The sequence below is a fragment of the Bufo gargarizans genome, chromosome 5 (genome assembly GCF_014858855.1).
Source record: "Bufo gargarizans isolate SCDJY-AF-19 chromosome 5, ASM1485885v1, whole genome shotgun sequence".
Classification (NCBI taxonomy): domain Eukaryota; kingdom Metazoa; phylum Chordata; class Amphibia; order Anura; family Bufonidae; genus Bufo; species Bufo gargarizans.
The window spans coordinates 207,644,400-207,667,508 of NC_058084.1; the positions used below are offsets into that span (position 1 = coordinate 207,644,400).

The 23,109-nt window shown below is 43.1% G+C and overlaps 1 protein-coding gene across 1 annotated transcript in view; it reads left to right on the forward strand.

Annotated features, from left to right (window-relative positions):
- NPSR1 (neuropeptide S receptor 1) overlaps positions 1 to 23,109 on the forward strand; it is a 776,755-nt gene that overhangs the window by 709,905 nt on the left and 43,741 nt on the right. Inside the window, exon 8 of the mRNA XM_044294353.1 lies at positions 13,492 to 13,672. Coding sequence (XP_044150288.1) covers positions 13,492 to 13,672 — 181 coding nt within the window. The remainder of the gene's footprint in view (positions 1 to 13,491; positions 13,673 to 23,109) is intronic.

The following is a 23,109-nucleotide window of genomic DNA, read 5'->3' on the forward strand; positions in this document are numbered from 1 at the left end:
CTAAAAAAGATACAATCATTAATCAACCATTATTCTTGGGGCAAACGTAACCCTAGGGTCAAAGCTTCTATACTATACAAACCCCTTGCTCAAGGAGGCCTCAACTTCCCCTCGATTTCTCATTATTATAAGGCAAATATCTTATCCCAACTCGGGTCATTGATTACACTTGATGATTCCAAAAAATGGGTACTTATTGAAAAAAGTTTTTTGAACTCAGCGAATATATATCTACATTTACTGTCCCAAAGCATTTTTGGTTCCCCACTTAAGTCACCATTGTTATCGATCTCTACTATTTCCAAAATCTGGAAGCAAATTACTAGAGTTGAAAAACGTCTACCTATATCAATGATGGATGCTCCTCTCAAAATCTGTGAACTTGCTATCCCTGATCTTTCTTTGAAAGGATGGGAACAAGCCGGCTTAACAAAAATTTCACAACTTTGGCAAAGAGGAGTACTGGTTGATTTTGCCCATATTTATGTGTTGTATGGCATCTCCAACAGAGAATTTTATAAATTCCTCCAACTCAGACACTTACTGAATTCCCCTCAGGTTTTTTCCTGTGTTCCTACAGACAAGAAACTGCACACTTGGTTATTTTCAACAACACAGCAGACAAAGGGATTACTATCGGATACCAACTTCTGAAATGTCACAGTATAGACCCTTTATCAAAACTGTTAGAGTGATGGAATTCTGACCTAAATAAGACCATTTCTATAAAAGAATGGAAAGAAGCTTTTTCCGTCACTTCCAATATATACCAGATGTGCTGATCATTTGGAAGTAGCTAGAAAAATTCTTTATCGGTGGTATAGAACCCCTGCTTCTCTTAACGCAATTTTCCCTAGCTTCCCCCCACTCTGTTGGAGATGCCATAGGGATACGGGTACTTGCCTTCATATGTGGTGGAACTGTTTTTACGTTAAATGATTATGGATTGAGGTTTTTGCTTTTGTCTCAAATATTGTGTGCATTCAGATATCTCCATCTCCAGAGCTAGCCCTTCTGTCCATAGGCATGAACTCATTTCCCAAAAATATAGGATCTCCAGTCATTCATTCCATTATTGCTACCCGGAGTAGAATTGCAGCCTGCTGGAAATCTGACTCTACCCCCACTATTAATAGAGTTTACAGAATGCTTGATAACAATTGTGTCTATGAAGGAATTTGGGCTTCTTCTAGAAGCAAAAAATAATAATCACAATTTAACCCCTTAGTGACCACCCATACGTGTTTTTACGGCGGTCACTAAGGGGCCTTAGGCTGGGCCGCCGTGTTTTTACGGCGGCCCAGTCTTAGCCCTGCACGTCTCCCCCGTGCAGCGGGGAGTGCGGACCCGGCTCTCACATGAGAGCCGGGGCCCTGCTCTAACAGCCCGGACCAGACAGAAGTGCCGATCCGGGCTGTTTAACCGTATAAATGCCGGGCGCAATGGCGCCCGCTGCATGTAAAGTGGTGACAGAGGGAGCTGACTCCCTGTCTCCCATCAGCACACCGAAAATAAGATCTCAGGGTGCTGATGTGTTGGGAAGCTTACCTCGCTTCCGATCAGGGCCCCGAGCCTGTCTTCAGTTCTCTCCAGCAGGCTGTGCCTCTCTGGCGCAGCCTGCTGGTCAATCTTTGAATAGCATTGCTATTGAAATGTAATGCATTATAGAGATAATGCATTACATTTTAAAAGCAATCAAAACACTGTATATTATAGTCCCCTTGTGGGACTTTTAAGTAGTAAAAAAAATAGAAAAAAATACACATTAAATAAAAAAAATTCCATAAAATAAAAAATATATGCTTTTTTTCCATTGAAAATACGCTTTTCAATGAGAAAAATTGCAAAAACAAAATGTCCCCATATGCTTGGTATTGCTGCGTCCGTAACGACCCGGACTACATAAATATTACATAAATTATCCCCTATGGTGAACGCCGTAAAAAAAAAAAAGACAGAATTTCTAATTTGTTCTTAGTTTCCAACGAAAAAAACTTAATAACCAGCTATAAAAAAGCGGCACTTACCCCAAAATGATACCAATGAAAAATACAAGTTGTCCCTCAAAAATCAAGCCCTCACACAACTCCATATAAAAAGAAAAAAAAAAGGTTATGGGTCTTGTGAAGTGGCAATGCAAAATCATTTTTTTGGTTAATAAAAGGGGTATTTAGTATCACTGTAATCGTACTGACCCAGAGAATAAAGATATTATGTTATTGGGTCACTGTCACTAGTGGAGTACCTCAGGGGTCAGTATTGGGCCCTATTCTCTTCAATATATTTATTAATGATCTTGTAGAAGACTTGCATAGTAAAATATCAATTTTTGCAGATGACACTAAACTGTGTAAAGTAATTAACACTGAAGAGGACAGTATACTACTACAGAGGGATCTGGATAGATTGGAGGCTTGGGCAGATAGGTGGCAGATGAGGTTTAACACTGATAAATGTAAAGTTATGCACATGGGAAGGAATAATGCAAGTCACCCGTACTTATTAAATGGTAAAACACTCGGTAACACTGACATGGAAAAAGATCTAGGAATTTTAATAAACAGCAAACTAAGCTGCAAAAAACAGTGTCAGGCAGCTGCTGCCAAGGCAAATAAGATAATGGGTTGCATCAAAAGGGGCATAGATGCCCATGATGAGAACATAGTCCTACCACTTTACAAATCATTAGTCAGACCACACATGGAGTACTGTGTACAGTTCTGGGCTCCAGTGAACAAAGCAGACATAGCAGAGCTGGAGAGGGTCCAGAGGAGGGCAACTAAAGTAATAACTGGAATGGGGCAACTACAGTACCCTGAAAGATTATCAAAATTAGGGTTATTCACTTTAGAAAAAAGATGACTGAGAGGAGATCTAATTAATATGTATAAATATATCAGGGGTCAGTACAGAGATCTATCCGGTCATCTATTTATCCCCAGGACTGTGACTGTAATGAGGGGACATCCTCTGCGTCTGGAGGAAAGAAGGTTTGTACACAAACATAGAAGAGGATTCTTTACGGTAAGAGCAGTGAGACTATGGAACTCTCTGCCTGAGGAGGTGGTGATGGTGAGTACAATAAAGGAATTCAAGAGGGGCCTGGATGTATTTCTGGAGTGTAATAATATTACAGGTTATAGCTACTAGAGAGATCGTTGATCCAGGGATTTATTCTGATTGCCTGATTGGAGTCGGGAAGGAATTTTTATTCCCCTAAAGTGAGGAAAATTGGCTTCTACCTCACAGGTTTTTTTTGCCTTCCTCTGGATCAACTTGCAGGATGACAGGCCGAACTGGATGGACAAATGTCTTTTTTCGGCCTTATGTACTATGTTACTATTTGTACCGAAAAATGAATGCCGTAAAATGTATTATGTAAAAACACTGTGAAAGAGTTAATAAAAGTTAATCAAAAAGTTATGTGCACCCCAAAATGGTGCCATTAAAAACTACAACTTGTCCCGTAAAAAACAAGCCCTCATAAAGCTATATAGACAAAAAAATAAAGTTATAGCTCTTGGAACGAGATCATGAAAAAAGGAAGAAAAACGCTTGGTCATAAAGGCCCAAACAGGCTTGGTCACTAAGGGTTAAAGATTCGTGGAAGTTGTGGTTAGACCGTCAAATGTGTAAGATTGATACAAACTCATTTATTAGAACGTAAGAAGTTTTACGCATACACATTTAGTTGGCCATTATTTTCCTGATATGGTTATGATCAGTTTTTATAAATGTCCCCCTTTGAAGGTGACCTACTACCTTTACTTTATACTTTTTATTTACATTCTCAACCACTTTACGTACGTTATGTATCTTTTACCTTATTTTATACTGTGCTTTTGAGTTATACAATCTCCTTTTGATACTTTGATTGTCAATCTGCTCATTGTCATTTAATATTTCAAAATCTTGAATAAAAACATTGTTCACAAAAATCTCTACTCAGCAACAATAGACACCACTGTACCTTCTATACCAGACCACATGACATCACTGGTCTGCGGGAAGAAGCGAGAAGGCCGCGGTGCTATTGTGAGCATCTGTGCCTACTCAAACAGCTGACCAAGTCCTGAGTGTCAGACCCTTGCCAATTAGATGCTGATGACCTATCCAGAGAATAGGTCATTAGTAAGAAAAAGACATAGAACCCCAATAATAAAAGGCACTTGTATTGAGATTCTCCATATTGCCTCCTTTGCTGGCTTGATTCATTTTTCCATCACATTATACACTGCTTATATCCAGGGATTATGGCCACTCTGCAATCCAACAGCGGTGACCATTTCTGCACACTATAGGAAAAAGCGATGGCCTCTCTGGTGGCTGGGACTGTGGGAGGGCATTTAGGCATGCATGTGCAGCAGCTCCTGTCCAAGCCACTTTGTATCTGTGCTCCAGCAGTGGCCGTAACCCCTGGAAACCAGCAGTATATAATACAATGTAAAAATGAATCAAGACAGCAAGGGACGAAATATGGACAATCGCAATACATTAGTAAGTGCCTTGTATTAACTTTGTCTACATGATAATTGCCACTTACTGAAGTAAGACAAGCCCTTTAACAAACTAGGGGACAAAGAGGTAGAATCATTTTTTGTAGTTTGTATTGAGAATTTGTAATTTTGTAGTTTGTGTTGGGAAGATGAATATGTCAGAATAAGAGCTGCAGGCACAAATCAAGGTTCCATGCCGGAGAGGGAGCGTGAGAAAGGGATACCACATCCAAGGGAGGTAAATGGCTGAAATGTGATCGGGCGGAAATGTGGGACAAGTTATTGAAGCAGATTCATCCACGTAAAGGAGGGGGCGCGTGCCAATCACCCACTTCCGACTCGGGAGGTAGTGAGGACAAATAACAATACAAGACTCTTAAGATGCCCTGTTATTGGAATAAGTAATACAAAATTTAAGGGAATGTCACTGCGTATTTTGGATTAGAAAACGTTATACAGGAGAGGCCCTGCTGCCGCTTTGTTGACACTAGATAACTTCTGCCTGAGCGCACGTCCCCGTGACGTCCACAATCCAATTGAATATCTTCTCTATCAACTTTCGATGTTCTTTTAGGCGCCTACCATGGTGATCACAGGTAACGGGGAATCAGGGTTCCATGCCGGAAAGGAATGTGAGAAATGGCTACCACATCCAAGGTAGATCAATGACTGAAATGTGATCAGGGGGAAATGTGGGACAAGTTATTAAAGCAGAAGAATCGAATGAAATGAGGGGGCGCACATTAATTAAAGATGAATTTTAGAAATTTAAGTCCCTGTCACCTATGCAGAGCAAGGCTTTTTAAACAGCAAAAATGGGTTAATGTCACCCACCAATGGAACAGATGATTTTACAAAAATTAGGTCAAGGTCACATAGGCAGAGCAGATGTTTGTATACTGCAAAAATTGTAAAATGCCACCTGAGAATGTAACAAACGATTTTTAGAAATTTAGGTCCCTGTCACCTATGCAGAGCAGGGATTTATTCACAGCAAAACTGTGTTTATGTCACTCACCAATGGAACAGACGATTTTCCCAAAATTAGGTCCCTGTCACAGCATTGGTTTGTATACGGCAACAATGGTAAAATGTCACCTTAGAATGTAACAGACGATTTTTAGAGGTTTAGGTCCGTCACCTATGCAGAGCAGAGGTTTATTCATGATAAAAATGGTAAAATTTCACCCAAGAATGTAACAGACGCTTTTGCACCCTGCTCCCTCTTTTGTTGTGCTGTTGCCTCTGTGCGACCACTGCCACTTCCTCCAAACTGCACACGTCACTCGCATGACCTTGATTCCATGTGGGGTCTAGTACCTCATCATCCTCCACATCATCTTCCACCCAATCTTTACCCCTGCCCTCCTTGTCAGTCTGCAGACTACAGAAAGCCGCAGCAGTTGGCACCTATGTTTTGTCATCATCAGAGACGTGCTGCAGTGGTCTTCCCGTGTTCTCATCCTTAAACATAAGGGGTTGGGCATCAGTGCACTCAATCTCTTCCACTTCTGGGACAGGGCTATGTGGATGGCCCTCGAAAACCCTGCCAGCAGTGTCATCAAAAAGCATAAGAGACTGCTGCATGACTTGGGGCTCAGATTACAGGGCGGTGAGTTGAAAGACAGATGGCCATGGGCTGTAGGTGCCAACTCTGATCTTTCAGCAGGGGACTGGGTGGAAGACAATGTGAAGGAACTGAATGGACTGTCAGCCAGCCAATCTAGTATCGCATGTACTTGTCCTGGCCTCACCATTCGTACTGTCCTAAATGCAGTGTAGGCCGCAAATGTACTTTCTAGCGCAAAAGATGAGAATTTGTCACCTAACAATGTAACAGACTTATTTGTGAAATTTATTTCCCTGTCCGCTATATAGAGCAGGGGTATACCATAGCCAAAAATTGGTGATTGTCACCCAACAATGTAACATACAAATTAGTGAAATGTATTTTCCTGTCCACAATGTAGAGCAGGGTTATATCACAGCCCAAAATTTGGGAATGTCACACAACAATGTAACAGACGAATTAGTAAAATGTATTTCCCTGTCCACTATGTAAAGCAGGGGTATATGTCATCCAAAAATTAGTGAATGTCACCCAACAATGTAACAGACGAAATAGTGAAATGCATTTCCTCTCCACAATGTAGAGCAGGGCTATATCGTAGCCAAAACTTTGTGAATGTCACACAACAATGTAACAGACGAATTAGTGAAATGACTCAAAATAACATAAAACGTAATAATACGTAAAAATAAAAAAGAATAATCTTAATCTAGGAGGTGGAGATCCATATGGAGTAGGAGGTTGAGGAGGCGGTGGGCGTAACGGTATAAATTGAAGCAGCGGTTGAGGAGGAGGAGGTAGCCAACCCTGGTATTTTTTATTTTTTTATTTTTTTTTGTTTAAATTAGGGTAGACCCCGAAACATTAGGAAATATAAAAAATAAAACAATGAGAATGCGCTGGAGTATAACAATGGCTGGGTGAGGCCGGTATACATGTCTATTCTGCACAAGGTACGTACAAGTCCTGTGGGATCCCTGCCTGGTTCATTTTAATGAACGTGAGCTTGTCCAAATTGGCTGTGGACAGGCGGCTGCTCTTGTCTGTGATAAACCCCTCCTGCCGTGCTAAACACACGTTCAGACAATACACTGGCTTCATGGCAGGCCAGCACCTCCAAGGTGTAAAGGGCAAGCTCAGGCCATGTGCAGAATAAAAAAAAAAAACAGAAGTTGAAGGGGGCAGACCCATCAGTCAGTACATGTAGGCGTGTGCACACATACTGTTCCACCATGTTGCTGAAATGCTGCCTCCTGCTAAGACGTTCCATATCAGCTGGTGGTGCTGGTTGTTGTGGCATGCTGACAAAGCTTTTCCATATTTCGGCCATGCTTACCCTGCCTTCTGCGGTGCCCCAGCTGTGTTGGCGACCTCTTTCTCCTCCATCTCCATCTCCTCCTCCTCATCCTCCACCTCCTCATCCTCCAGAACTTTGCCCTGGCTGGACAATTGTGTACCTGGCGTATGTTGGTGCAGGAACCTACCCTCGGAGCCACTATTGAATGACTGGCCTAAAACCTTGTAAATGATCCCTCTTCCTCCTCCTCCTGTGCCACATACTCTTCCATCATCACCCGAAGTGTTTTTTCAAGGAGGCATAGAAGTGGGATAGAAACGCTGAGAAAGGAATCATTGGCACTGGCCATGTTGGTGGAGTACTCGAAACAGCGCAACAAGGCACACTGGTCTCGCATGGAGGCCCACTCATTGGTTGTGAAGTCGTGCTGTTCCACAGAGCAACTCACCCATCCATGCTGCAGCTGAGCCTCCACTATCGTCTGCTGCTGCTCGCAAAGTCTGGCCAGCACCTTGTGGGAAAGTCGCATATGAAGGGGGTTAGCGGGAAGGCCGAAGTTACGCTGTAGCACTGACAGGCGAGCAGCAGCTGGGTGAGGACACCGAAAGCGTGCACAGACGGCCCGCACTTTCTGCAGCAGCTCTGACATATTGGGATAATTTTTCAGGAATTTCTGCACCACCAAATTCAGCACATGTGCCAGGCAAGGGATGTGCATCAAACTGGCTAGGCCCAAAACTGCTATGAGATTTCGCCTATTATCACATACCACCAGGCCGGGCTTGAGGCTCACTGGCACCAACCACTCATTGGTCTGTTGTTCCATGCCCATCCACAGCTCCTGCACGGTGTGGGGTTTGTCCCCCAAACAGATGTGTTTTAAAACTGCCTGCTGTCGTTTACCCCTGGCTGTGCTGAAGTTAGTGGTGAAGGTGTTACGCTGACCGGATGAGGAGGCGGTAGAGGATGAGGAAACAGAGTAGGAGGAGGAAGCAACAGGAGGTAAAGGGAAATGCCTTGCAATCCTCGGTGGTGTAAAGACATGCGCTAAACTGCTATCTGCCTCCGGCCCAGTCCCACTGCATTTACCCAGTGTGCTGGTATGGAGATATAACATCCCTGACCGTGCTTATTGGTCCACCTATCCGTAGTTAGGTGGAACTTGCCACAGATGGAGTTGCGCAGTGCACACCTGATTTTGTCCCCCACTTGGTTGTGCAGGGAAGGGAAAATTAGTGGCGGCTTGAAAAGTAGTGGCGGATGGGAAAAATGTACTGTGGGACAGCCACCGCCATAAGCTTTTTAAAACTCTCCTTCTCCACCAGACGGAATGACAGCATTTCAAAGGCTAGAAATGTTGAAATGCTGGCATTCAGGGCCAGGGATCACGGGTGGGTAGGGCGGGTACTTCCTCTTTCGCTCCAGTGTTTGGGAAATAGACCGCTGAAAGCTTCCATGGGACATTGTGGAGATGCTTGGTGACTGAGGTGGTGGCGTTGCTGGCAGATCCTCTGTTTGCAGGGGGGCAGGTGCCACTGTCACTCCAGATGGGGATGAAGAGGCCGAAACTGCAGCAGAAGAGGAAGCAGGATGAGCCAGAGACCTTTCATGGTTTTTGAGGAGTCTACTCTACTGCAGCACATGCTTTGCACTTAGATGCCTGGTCTTGCAGGTTGTGCTCAGGTTTAGAACGTTTATGCCTCGCTTCAGGCTCTGATTGCACAGCGTGTAAACCACTCGTGTCTTGTCGTCAGCACATTGTCTGAAGGACTGCCACGCTAGGGAACTCCTTGGAGCTGGCTTTGGTGTGCTCAGTCCTTTGGTGCGGTGGGCAGTAGCAGGCAGTAGCTGTCTAGGGGACGGCCACTCCGCTTTTGCACCCTGCTCCCTCTTCTGCTGTGCTGGTGGCTCTGTGCGACCACCGCCTCTTCATCTGAACTACACAAGTCACTTGCATGACCTTGATTCCACATGGGGTCAAGGACCTCATCGTCCTCCACATCATCTTCTACCCAGTCTTCACCCCTGCCCTCCTTGTCGGTCTGCACACTGCAGAAAGCCACAGCAGTTGGCAACTGTTTCGTCATCATCCGAGACGTGCTGCGGTGGTCCTCCCATGTACTCATCTTGAAACATAAGTGGTTGGGCATCGGTGCACTCAATCTCTTCCACTTCTGAGGCAGAGCTATTTTGATGGTCTGGGAAACCCTGCTAGCAGAGTCATCAAAAAGCATAAGAGACTGCTGCATGACTTGGGGCTCAGACTGCTTGGCTGATTTGCAAGGAGGTAAAAGACTGATGGCCAAGGGCTGCAGTTGCCAACTCTGATATTTCAGCAGGAGACTGGGTGGGAGACAATGTGAAGGAACTGGAGGCACTGTCAGCCACCCAATCTACTATAGCCAGTACTTGTTCTGGCCTCACCATTCGGAGAGTCGCATTCGGTCCTACCAAATAACGCTGAAGGGTCTGTCACCTGCTCGCACCTGAGAAAGGTGTTTCACTTGTGCGTGTAGCTGGCACAGATCGACCACATCCTCTCCCTGCAACAGGATCTCCACCAACACCAGCAGCACCACGACAGGGCCACATTTCTTATTTGACGCTCTCCTCATTCTTTGCGTTCACCCACCAAACTAACAGATGGTTTATGTCAGGCGACAATGTAACCGCCAATAGTCAACAATTAAGTTCACTGACAGTAAGGCTGTGCCGGTGTCATAAAGAGAAAAAATTACTTAAGGTCACACAATAGTGTTATTGGCAAATTTAATACAATTACTTCACGGTCACAAAAAATGTGAATTTGTCAACCAACAATGTAACAGCAGTATTCACTGGATTTATTTGACTGTCAGAAATGCAGCGCAGGCCGCAAATATAGTATCTAGTACAAAATAGGTGCTTTTTTCAAACCACAATTTAACAGCTGTATTTAACGGTTATATTGGACTTTCAGAAATGCAGTAGAGGCCGCAAATGTACTATCTAGCACAAAATGTGTGTTTTTTTTTCAAACCACAATATAACAGCAGTATTTAACAGCTGTATTGGACTGTCAGAAATACACCAAAGGCCGCAAATGTATTAGCACAAAATGGGTGTTTTTTTCAAACAAAAATATAACAGCAGTATTTAACAGTTGTATTGGACTGTCAGAAATGCAGCAAAGGCTGCAAATGTACTACTGTATCTAGCACAAAATAGGTGTTTTTTTTTAAAACAAAAATATAACAGCAGTATTAAAAGGTTGTATTGGACCGTGAAATGCTGCAATGGCCGCAAATGTATTATCTAGCACAAAAAGGGTGTTTTTTTCCAACCACAATATAACAGCAGTATTTAGCGGTTGTATTGGACTGTCAGAAATGCAGCATAGGCCGCAAATGTACTATCTAGGGCAAAAAGGGTGTTTTTTTTCAAACAAAAATATAACAGCAGTATTTAATGGTTGTATTGGACAGTCAGAAATGCAGCGCAGGCCACAAAGGTACTTTATGGAAAAAAGAATATGATTTTTTCACCCACAGTGAAACAGATGGATTTACTGATTTTATTTCACTATCAGATTTGCAGTGCAGGGCTCAAATGTACTTTTTAGCAACAAAAAAAAATGTTAATTTGTGCCCCCAGAATCTAACAGATGGATTTACTGAATTTATTACACTCACATATGCAGCACAGGGGTACTTTACAGAAAAAAAAGTGAATATGTCACGCCCTGGGTCCCTGAACTCAGACGGATCACCTATATTATTTTCCCATCCCCTGGCACATATGCAGCGCAGGTGCACTTAAAAAATGGGTATATGTTGCCCACTGAACTAAAAGAACAGGATTAAATTATTGTCCCTGGCACATATGCAGTGCTGGTGCACTGAACTTGCACAAAATAGCTGCCGATGCCCACCTAACTAACAGACGGATACAACTTATTTTTCTGTGTCACTGGGCTCAGGGCAGGGTACAAAAATGTTGCATTGCACCCACAAAAAAAAAATCTAAAAAATCACTGTAGATCGCAGAGTTAACAACAAGTTCTGATATCAGATAGATTCTGTCCTATTCTCTCCCTCACAGCAGCATCATCCTTTCCCTACACTAGTAAGAGCAGAGTGACGTGAGGCGCTACGTGACTCCAGCTTATATAGAGGCTGGGTCACATTCTGCACTGGCCAATCACAGCCATGTCATTAGTAGGCATGGCTGTAAAGGCTTCTAAGGGCACAGAGTTAAACGCTTGTTGATAGGCTGCCCTGCAGCCTTTCAAAAAGCGCCATTAAATCGCCGAATACCAAACTCAAACCTAAACTTTTACTGAAATGTTCAGGTTCGGGTCCAGGGTCAAAAATTCCTAAAGTTCGGTACGAACCAAACTTTGCAGTTCGGGTTTGTTCAACCCTAGTATTAATGCTACAAAATAAAATTTATGTTTAGTGAAAACTTTCTAATATACTTTGTCCTCCTGCTGCTCAAAATTTATGTTTGCATAAAATGAGAACCTTCATAAAACCAAACCCACTAGTTTTAATTATCTAAAGTTTATAGGAGCATTCCGTCAGTCCCCCAATGACATGTATGGAAATTATTTGGTGGTAGTGAAACATGCATGTTAATGGCAGGTTAATTTGTTTCTTTATTTGTCTGATACTGATGTAATGCGTAAGGCTGCAATTACAGATGATGAAAATATGTATTTCCTCAGAGGGGTTCTCCAGATTTTAAACACTGTGGGCCAGATTTATCATGACTGACAGCTCACTCCACTTTCACATTTGGCTAAAGTCAGTTTTAGCCAAGTCAGATTTATGAACGGCCCTTTAAGGGTCCATTCACACGTCCGTTTTTTCTTTCCTGATCTGTTCCGTTTTTTGCGGAACAGATCAGGACCAGATCTGGACCCATTCATTTTCAATGGGTCCTGGAAAAAAAATCGGACAGCACAATGTGTGCTGTTCTTTTCCGTTGTTCCGTTCCGCATGTCCGTTTAAATATAAAACATGTCCTATTATGTTCCGCAAAAATCGGATCCTGGTACAATGCAAAGTCAATGGATCCGCAAAAAACGGAAGACATTCGGATGTCATTCCATATGTCATCCGTTTTTTGCGGATTCCGTTCCTGGAAACACATAACAAATTTTTATTTTATTTTATTTTTTTCAATTTTTTTCAATGAATTCCAAACAACTTTATTTGATTATTGAAATTTATACATGTTTCCGTTTTTTGCGGATCCGCAAAAAACGGATGACATACGGAAACATTTTCAGGAACAACGGATCCGCAAAAAACGGACCGAAAATCGGGATATAGGAAAATACTGACGTGTGAATGTAGCCTAAGACTGTAATAAATGCGGTTTGACGGTAGCAGTTTATCCGTCAGTAAGCAGCTTTACAAAAGTTGCACATCTTTATGAAAAAGTCGCACGTCTTTACGAAAAAGTTGCATGTTCTATTAAAAAGTCTCATAAGATAAGCATGGTCCTCACTGGAGTGAAATTGCGCAATTTTTTGCGACTTTTTTGCGACTTTTTAAATAGTCTCAACAGTAAATCTGTCTAGAGATTAATTTACATAAGAAAACACACACACTTTCAGAAAACAGGCGTGCATAGTGCAGAGCAGAAAAGTCACAAATTTTTGCGCAGTTTTTTGTGATTGCGCAAAAATATTCGACTTTTTCACTCCATTACTCTGACTTGAGCTAATGATAAATCTGGCCCTGTTTGCCTCCATCTCCACCTGAATGACCTGTGGAGGGAAACATACTTACCTTACTTCTTGGACATGAATCACATGTGCAACTGTAGCAAATGACAAGTCACCACTTAGTCTAGTCATTGGCTGTAGCGGTGCACGTGACCCCATGTGTGCAGGAAGTTTACATGTGAGCACTGGAGCACGACAGACACAACAGTGGAGCAAAGTAGAAAAAACTGAGCAACAGGAGGCAGGTAATCATGCTTCGCTCCATAGGTCCAGAGTGTGGGGGGGGGGGGGAGTTATAAAAAAAATTACAGAACCCTTTTAATCTTTGTTTCATCGACAATCACACATGACAAATCCCAACATTATTAGTTGGTACTAATGTTATTTACCTAATACAGTGTATTTTGTTCCACAGCATTCATATTATGTTGGAGTCCATACTTTCTTTTTGACATTTTGGACAATTATGAACTCTTGCCATTGACCAAAGAGCGCATCTACGCATCAGTGATCATTCAGAATTTGCCAGTTTTAAACAGTGCTGTCAACCCAATCATTTACTGCATGTTCAGCAACAGACATTGCCGATTATCCAGGTGAATAGGATTTACTTTGTTTCATTATATATTCATTTATTATAAAAGTAACATTTTGATATCTTATTCATTACTAAAATGCCTCATTTTTCAATGCTTGTAAAGATGCATGGAGATTTTTGAAACTGTGTAAAAGAAAACTTGCTTTATTAGTGGCACACTTTCCATTTTATAACGCACTTGAAAAATTCAAACTGCACTGTGATTGCTACTATGCACAGTACTATGGGCATGAAAGACAATTTTTTCAGACAATTTAAAAAATCTACCCTTACAGTACTGCCAAAATTATAATTCATACCCCTGGCAAATTTTGACTTAAAAGTTACTTTTATCCAACCAGCAAGTCATTTTTTGACCTTTGCAAAAGCTCATCTGGACAAAGAAGAAGACTTCTGGTCTTCTGTGTTATGGCCAGAGGAAACAAAAATTGAATTGTTTGGTCACAATGATGTTTCCTTCATTTAGTGTAAAAAAGGAGAAGCCTTCAACCCAAAGAACACCATCCCCACTGGCAAACATGGTGGTCTGAACCTAATGCTTTGGGGGTGTTTTTCAGCCAATGGACCAGGGAACCTAATCACAGTAAATGGCACCATGAAAAAGCAATACATGATAATTCTCAATGACAACATCAGGCAGTCTGCAGAAAAACTTGGCCTTGGGCACCAGTGGACATTTCAGCATGACAATGACCCAAAACACACAGCAAAAGTGGTGAAGAAATGGTTAGCAGACAACATTAACGTTTTGGAGTGCCACAGACAGAGTCAAGAATTGAATCCAATTGAGAATCTGTGGAGGGAGCTAAAGATCAGGGTCATGGCAAGAAGACCCTCCAACCTGAAAGATTTGGAGCTCATTGCTAAAGATGAATGGGCAAAAATACCTGTGGAGACATCCAAAAAGCTGGTCTGCAATTATAGGAAGTATTTGATTGCTGTAATAGCCAATAAAGGCTTTTCTATTGATTTATTGAGAAGGGTATGAATCATTTTGGACTGGACACTTTTTGCTCAAATGTAAATAAAAGCCGAGAAATGTTTTTTTCCACAATAATGCCTCTTGTACATCGTCTTATTGTCTTTTGGGAGATGCCTATGTCATATCCAGTGAAAAAATTACTTGCTGGTTGAATAAAAGTAACTTTAAGTCAAAATTTTCCAGGGGTATGAATAATTATGGGCAGCACTGTATATTGTAATGCCAAACTATAAATTACTTCAGCTTCAAAGTCTGAGGTTGCTGTCAATATTTGTTTACCTGATGAAGGTACGCCAAAACGCGCGTTGGGGTAGCGCCACCCTGGGTCTCTTCACACACGGTTCATCTCAGGTGAGCTCCTGCCTCCTGCTGCCCTCCGTAGGCTATTTGACCCTGTTATTCATTTATTCTTGGTCTCCAATTGATTGGTTTGCAGTATATTTCCATCTTTATTTTTTTTGCATACCATTTACTGCCTATAGGAGTGATATATGTTGACGGGAGTTTCACCTGGTATTCATTTGTTTTACCATTTCTGCATGGGTTAGACTATTTATCCAGCATTTATTCCCATGCTGTATATACACATATTGTATACACTCTTTGATCCGTGTGCTTCCCTCCCAGGGTGGCGTTTTTTTGTCCTCCACTCTTATTTTATCATGTTTACGGCATCACACTCATTGATTTTCTCTTCATGTCATTTTAATCATGCTTTAATAAAATGTATTATTCCTTTGGCATTATAAGCTCCTTTTCTTTCTGTTTCTACTGTTTAACTCGGGAGCTTTTGCCGAGTCATACTTTCGGTGTGTCCTTTGGGGGTGTATTGGGTGGACACTGTCTTTTCACCCTCCCCTGGGATACCCTGGGTCACTTTTTTGTATTTCCAATATTTGTTTAAGTTGATGAGAAACTAAAATACGATGTATCCATAGCTTTATCCAAGTAAGGGTTAATACACACGACCATGTTTTTTTTTGGCATCCGTTCTGCTTTTTGTGCGGGTCGGTTGCGGACCCATTCACTTCCATGTGAATGTCCATTCTGTGGTACCTGCAAAAAGATCGAACATGTCCTATTCTTGTATGTATTACAGGTAAGCATAGGACTGTCCTTTAGAGGTCCAGACATTATGTTCCACACAATGCGAAATGCACGCGGCCGGTATCTGTATTTTGCAGATCAGCAGTTTGTGGACCACACAACAGACTAGTCATGTGAATAAGCCCTAAAACTGGCAGTTTTCCATGGCCATTTGTTAACTATTTTTGCATCCATTTTCTGGCCATCTAGTCAATTTTAATGGCTGTTTTGATGACAGTTTTAACGGGCATAAAAAATAAATAAATTCATTTGTTTTTGTTTATTTAAATCGCAACCCTTATGGTGCCCTCAATTTACAAAATGCACCCCATATTGCCCCCTTGGCCCATTTCAGACGTGCGAGTTCCACTCATCAGACTAGCAGCGTGAGTATGCGGCAGCTCCCATCCTGACCTCCTAGCAATGACAGGGTTGCATAGCATTATATTGATTTATGATGCTATGTAACCCTTCGAAGTCTGGAATATATTGTATAGCACTGACAGAATGATGTCAGTGTTAGGGTTCATACACACCGTGTGCTGTCCGTGGCCGTATTGTGGCTCGCATACGGGGGATCCGCAATATATGGGCACTGGCCGTGTGCATCCCGCATCACGGATCACGGACCCATTCACTTCAATGGGTCCACAATCCAGGAGATGTGGAGCGGAGGCATGGAACGGAAGAACTTGCAGTCCCCAATGCACGGAATGGCCAGCACATGAGCCCTTATACAATACATTTCAGAACTGGGTTCCAATCAGTTACTATGCAGTCTTGGACCTGGTGAAGGTTCCTAGGCCTGCCATAGTAAGATGCCTGTTGATCTCTGCCTGTGGCAGGACTTAGGATGCCAAAATCACACAGACTGCAATAGTATTCTATTGCAGTCTATTGTACAAGCTATCAGAGGATCACATTTTAAAGTCACCAATTAAAATTAAAGAAAGTTTAAAAAAATATATAAAAACTTCAAATCACACCATTTCAAATTTTACACAATAAAAAAATAAACATAGTTGTTGGTAAAATGTGCAAACTTTTAAAATCTAAAAATATTTATTGTGTTCGTTGAATGCTATAATGAAAAAAAAAAGTTGCTGTTTTTTGATCACGTTGTCACTTCAATTTTTTTTTATAGAAAGTGAACAAAAAGTCATATGTACCCCAAAATGTTACCAATAAAAACCATAGCTAGTCCAGCATAAAATGAAGCCTTCAAATAGCTCTGTGGATGAAAATATAAAAACTGGTGTCAGGATATGTCAATATAAAGACATTCTTTAACCATTTGAGGGCCAGAGTTTTTTAGTTTTTTTTTTCATTTTTGTTTTGCACTCCCTGCCTTCTCAGAGCCATAAAGTGGGAAAAATCTGTTTTATTTTTTTGTCGCCATATTTTGACCCCTATAACCTTTTTGTAATTATGTGTATGGAGCTGTATAAGGGCTCATTTTTTGCAGGGTGATCTGAACTTTTCAGTGATACCATTCTGGGGTGTGTATGACTTTTTTCTCACTTTTTATTCAATTTTTTTGTAGAAAATGAAGCGACAAAATCCAGTGAATCGACCATTTGGATGCTTTTTTCTGTTTGCCGGGGAATATATTTTTATACTATGGGCGTTTTCACATATAGCGACACCCATGATGTGTATTTTTAAAATTGTTTTAGTTCTTTTACTTTGGGAAAAGGGGGTGATTTAAATTTTTATGTTTTTTTTATTTTTATTTATTTTTACAAACTTTTATTTTTTTACACTTTTTTATAGTTGCCATAGGGTGCTATAATGTGCAATCATTAGATTTCTATTATCATAGACTCCAATCCATTGGAATCTATGATGATTTTACAACTTTCCTATGGAGCCCTATTACAGTCAAGGGCTCCATAGGAAATACTATGCAGCAGCCTCTTGTCATTCACAAAGACAGGGGCTTCTACATACACACTCCGGCTCCTCCAATCGCCACACAGGGGAGCCAGGGCACCACCGGAAGCACATGCTTCAGTTTTTTTTTACGCACTCAGACACCTGTTGGTTCAGTTCATGCTCCAAGTCTATCTACTGCTAATGAGTAGCTTCTTCACTAGGCGGCTCTAGACTCAAGTTGCTGCTAATGGAGCTGGAACTGCTCCTACCCCCCCCCCCCCCACCATGCCACAGAAGCCATGGCAGAGGAACGTGAGCGCAGAAGACCCCCCTGGTCAGACTTGCGAGAGGATGGACGATGGCGCAGATGGGCAGTAGCCAACTGACTACATAGGATGTCTCTATAGTAGTTCAGTTTGTGCTGCCTTTCAGTAGGTGTAAAAAGGCACCCATTTTGGACCAGTAGCGAGAGTCCAACATGGTGGAGAGCCAGAAGTCATCCCTCTGCCGAACGGTGACAATTCGGCTGCCACTACGCAAGCAAGTGAGCATGCATCGGGCCATTTGTGCAAGTGACTCAGAGGGAATCCCTGCCTCCATCTCCACTGTATACTGCCACGGTGTGTCTGGGTCCTCTGCCTCGTCTTCCTCATCGCCCTGTAGCTTCTCTGGCTGCTCTTGCTCCTCCTCTCCTGTCACCTGTGTATAAAAACCACCCATTTCGCTACACATTGCTTGAGCTCCAATGTCCTCCTCCGGTTCAGCCCATACAAGGCTCATGTGGCCGTGAGATATAGGTGCCACATTTCCAGTCCCCTGACCAGCCAGATTTACAAGCATCTGTTCCAGGACATGAAGCAGTGGAGTGACATTGTTCATCCCATAGTCCTGGCGACTGATAAACGGCAGGTGTCACGCATGAGCTGCCACTGGCTGACATAGAAGTTACACAGGGCAGTACTCCTGTCTGCTTGGATTATCAAGAAATCGTTTATGGCCTTTCTCTGTTCATATAGTCAGTCCAACATATGGAGGGTGGAATTTCAATAGGTGGAAGCATTGCATATCAGCCTATGTTGAGGGATACCATTCTGCCGCTGCAGCTCAAGGAGGATGTTCTTTGCGGTGTACAAGTGGCTAAAGTAAATGCAAAGTTTCCTGCCCATTTTTAGGATGGCTTGCAGATGGGTGACAGCAAGATTGAACACGTGTGCCATGCAGGGTGCATGGCTCAGCCTTCCCTGACGCAGTGCCGACACCATGTTCTTCCCATTGTCAGCCACCATGGTTCAGATTTTGAGTTGTCGCTGAGAAAGCCAGCATTCAATTTCTTGCCGGAGCAGTTCCTCCCCTGTGTGACTCCGTTCGCCAAGGCAAATGAGGTGCAGAACAGCGTGACACCGTCGAGCCCTGCACATGTGGTATGCCAGACAGGCACTGTGAATTGTCCCTGCATGAGGATGCAGAGGCGAACATTGTCGCAGGACCAACGGCATGAGAATGTGGAGGCAAAAGCGGCATCACCTGACCAAGTTGCTGGTGCGGCTGTGCAGGAACCACATTTACCCAGTGGGCCGTAAAGGACATGTATTGTCCCTGACCGTAGTTACAGCTCCACACGTCGGCGCTGCCGTGCACTTTGGCAGAAAACGACAGGCTCAAGGACTGGCCAACCTTCTGTTCTATATACAGGCTGGTACTGCCTTTTTGGCAAATAAATGATGGCTTAGGACTCTCCACCTTGGCTCGGCACAAGCCATCAGTTCTCTGAAAGGTGCAGAGTCCACCACTTGGAAAGGAACTGCAGCACCAGCAACTTGGGCAGGAGCACATTCAGCTTCTGTGCCATTGGATGAGTGCACGCATACTGTTGTCTCTTGGCAATCGCTTTGATGATCGATTGCTAATGGAATAACTGATGAGGAGCAGGAGCATCAGGACCAGCAGATGATAAGAATGACAGACAGCTCCCTTCGGCTGAGGTGGTGGAGCCTTGACTGCCTGAAATTGGGTGCATGACACTGGGAGATGCAGCGGTTGCTGCTTCAGGCTGGACCACCACATCGGAGCCACAGTTCTCCCAGGCCACTTTATGGTGACGCTGCATATGTTGACGCACAGCCATAGTGCCACCATTGGCACCCTGGCCATGCTTCACATTTTCTGCCCACAGATTCTACAAATGATCATGTTCACCTCCTTCGGCAGCTTAACAAAAAGCTGCCACACAGCCAAGTAGGCGATTTTACCCCCAACACTCCGCACTGACTGACTGCTACAGCCGCTGCTTCCGTGAATACCTGCACCACTACTTTCTGGGCAGGTAGGCTCCTATGGAGCGGGTGGTCTACCCCGGGCACGTTACGCTCCCAACCTTCCACTGCTGCCACCCTGCTGACCCCCGGCCCGCTGACTCAAGGGCAAGCTGCCACCCTCTTCTCCTGATGTTGATGAAGCCCCTAATTCACCTGGCTCCCAAATGCGAACAGCTACATCATCATCATTGAGGACTGTCTGCACATCACTGATGTCCTCCTCAACGGTCTCTGGGTCAGGAGCCTGACCGCTCCCACGTCACTCTCCTAATCACTACTTGCCCGCCTGGCGGCGGATGTCTCCTCCACATCTTGGCTGGCCAGTAGCTGCTGACTGTCCTCTAGTAGCTTGTCCTCGCTGTATAGTGGAGCTGAGCCCACAGCATATAATACTACTTTGGCTGAGGGAACAGAAAAGGACAGAGGCAGGTTGAGGACAGGTGAAGGCACAGGGCCTGCTCCCAGGCCATGCCAACTAAACATTATGTCTGACGAACCAACCGACTCTTGGCTGGGGGTGTCTGATGTGACTTTGGTCGTAGTGGATGACTGAGTCAACCATTCAAGAACCGCTGGGTTGCTGGTCAAGACACGACCGCTAGATCACACTGGGAGCTCAGGTCTCTCGCTGCGACTACTGCTGCCATGCCCCCTTACTCTGCTGCGACCTGTGCCTATGCCAGCAACATTTAGGCCTCTGCCACTCCCCTGTTCAGGGCCTGGCACTTCTCTGTCTGACATACTGTTAGATTAAATAAATAAAAAGGAAATTAAACCCCCCCTAAAATGTCATTCATTTTCTCATTTCACCACACAACGGCTAATAAGCCCTTTTTTCCCACTAATAGACGATAAAAGAAGGCTTTAGAACATATAACTTCCCCGCTGAATGGCAAATGGGCCCTTACTTTTTTTTCAGGTATACATGCCACAAAAGGCTTTAGAAAATATAACTGCAGCGCACAACAGCAAATATATATTTTTTTGCCACTAATACATGCCAAAAAGGGCTTTAGAACATATAACTGCACCACTTAACGGTAAATAGGCCCTTACCTTTTTCCACTTATACACACCACAAAAGGCTTTAGAACATATAACTAGTGATTGGACGATTCACGAACACACATTCGCAATCAAATATTCGCAAACCTGAAAAACCTTCAGGTCATATTTGCAGCCACCAAATACTTACTAGACGTGCACAAATAGTCCCACAACATGGATAGTGACATACCATCGAGGGGAATCAATGGCAAAAATTCCCACAAAAAATATGTATTTTAATCAGGGGCCATTATTATGCGTCGTAAAGGGAAACTCTCTAACGTGCCCTGCTGAAGCCTAGAAATTTTTTATTTTAGGCCACGGGAGTACAGGCCCCCCAAATTAGGCATTCACCTGACAGAAAAGAACAAGTGATTATGTGGCTGGAGGTACATTAGGCGGTCACTGCATAACCATTTTACTGTAGGTCAGTGGAGTACAGGCCCCCAAAATTAGGCATTCACCGGACAGAAAAGGCCTTTTATGCCGCTATATATACATAAGACAAGGACCATCCTTTGTTCTGGGTGCTGGCATTGTGAGGAATGAGACTCCATATTTGTGTCTACAGCGGCCTTTTACATTGTATGACCTTTTTTGAAGTTGATAGATCAGTGACCTTTTGCATGTCAGTATTTGCAGATACTGGAAGAAGTAACTTAGCCCCCACCTTTGCTATTCTCGAGAAATGGAAACTGCTTGGTGTGCTATATCTACTTCCTCTATTCTGATAGATGTATGTATAATTTTTTTATATATATAAAGTATGCGGTTAACTGACATTTACATTATATTACATAAGTATTTCTATATGTCCAGATGTTGTGTGGGTGTATAACCGGAACTGGCCCTAATGTGGTACAAACCGGATTCCCAAAAAGTTGGGACACTATACAAATCGTGAATAAAAACTGAATGCAATGATGTGGAGGTGCCAACTTCTAATATTTTATTCAGAATAGAACATAAATCACGGAACAAAAGTTTAAACTGAGAAAATGTACCATTTTAAGGAAAAAATATGTTGAATCAGAATTTCATGGTATCAACAAATCCCAAAAAAGTTGGGACAAGGCCATTTTCACCACTGTGTGGCATCTCCCCTTCTTCTTACAACACTCAACAGATGTCTGGGGACCGAGGAGACCAGTTTCTCAAGTTTAGAAATAGGAATGCTCTCCCATTCTTGTCTAATACAGGCCTCTAACTGTCCAATCGTCTTGGGCCTTCTTTGTTGCACCTTCCTCTTTATGATGCGCCAAATGTTCTCTATAGGTGAAAGATCTGGACTGCAGACTGGCCATTTCAGTACCCGGATCCTTCTCCTACGCAGCCATGATGTTGTGATTGATGCAGAATGTGGTCTGGCATTATCTTGTTGAAAAATGCAGGGTCTTCCCTGAAAGAGATGACGTCTGGATGGGAGCATATGTTGATCTAGAACCTGAATATATTTGTCTGCATTGATGGTGCCTTTCCAGACATGCAAGCTGCCCATGCCACACGCACTCATGCAACCCCATACCATCAGAGATGCAGGCTTCTTTACTGAGCGTTGATAACAACTTGGGTTGTCCTTGTCCTCTTTGGTACGGATGACATGGCGTCGCAGATTTCCAAAAAGAACTTTGAATCGTGACTCGTCTGACCACAGAACAGTCTTCCATTTTGCCACACTCCATTTTAAATGATCCCTGGCACAGTGAAAACGCCTGAGCTTGTGGATCTTGCTTAGAAATGGCTTCTTCTTTGCACTGTAGAGTTTCAGCTGGCAACGGCGGATGGCACGGTGGATTGTGTTCACTGACAATGGTTTCTGGAAGTATTTCTGAGCCCATTCTGTGATTTCCTTTACAGTAGCATTCCTGTTTGTGGTGCAGTGTCGTTTAAGGGCCCGGAGATCATGGGCATCCAGTATGGTTTTACGGCCTTGACCCTTACGCACAGAGATTTTTCCAGATTCTCTGAATCTTCGGATGATGTTATGCACAGTTGATGATGATAGATGCAAAGTCTTTGCAATTTTTCGCTGGGTAACACCTTTCTGATATTGCTCCACTATCTTTCTGAGCAACATTGTGGGAATTGGTGATCCTCTACCCATCTTGGCTTCTGAGAGACACTGCCACT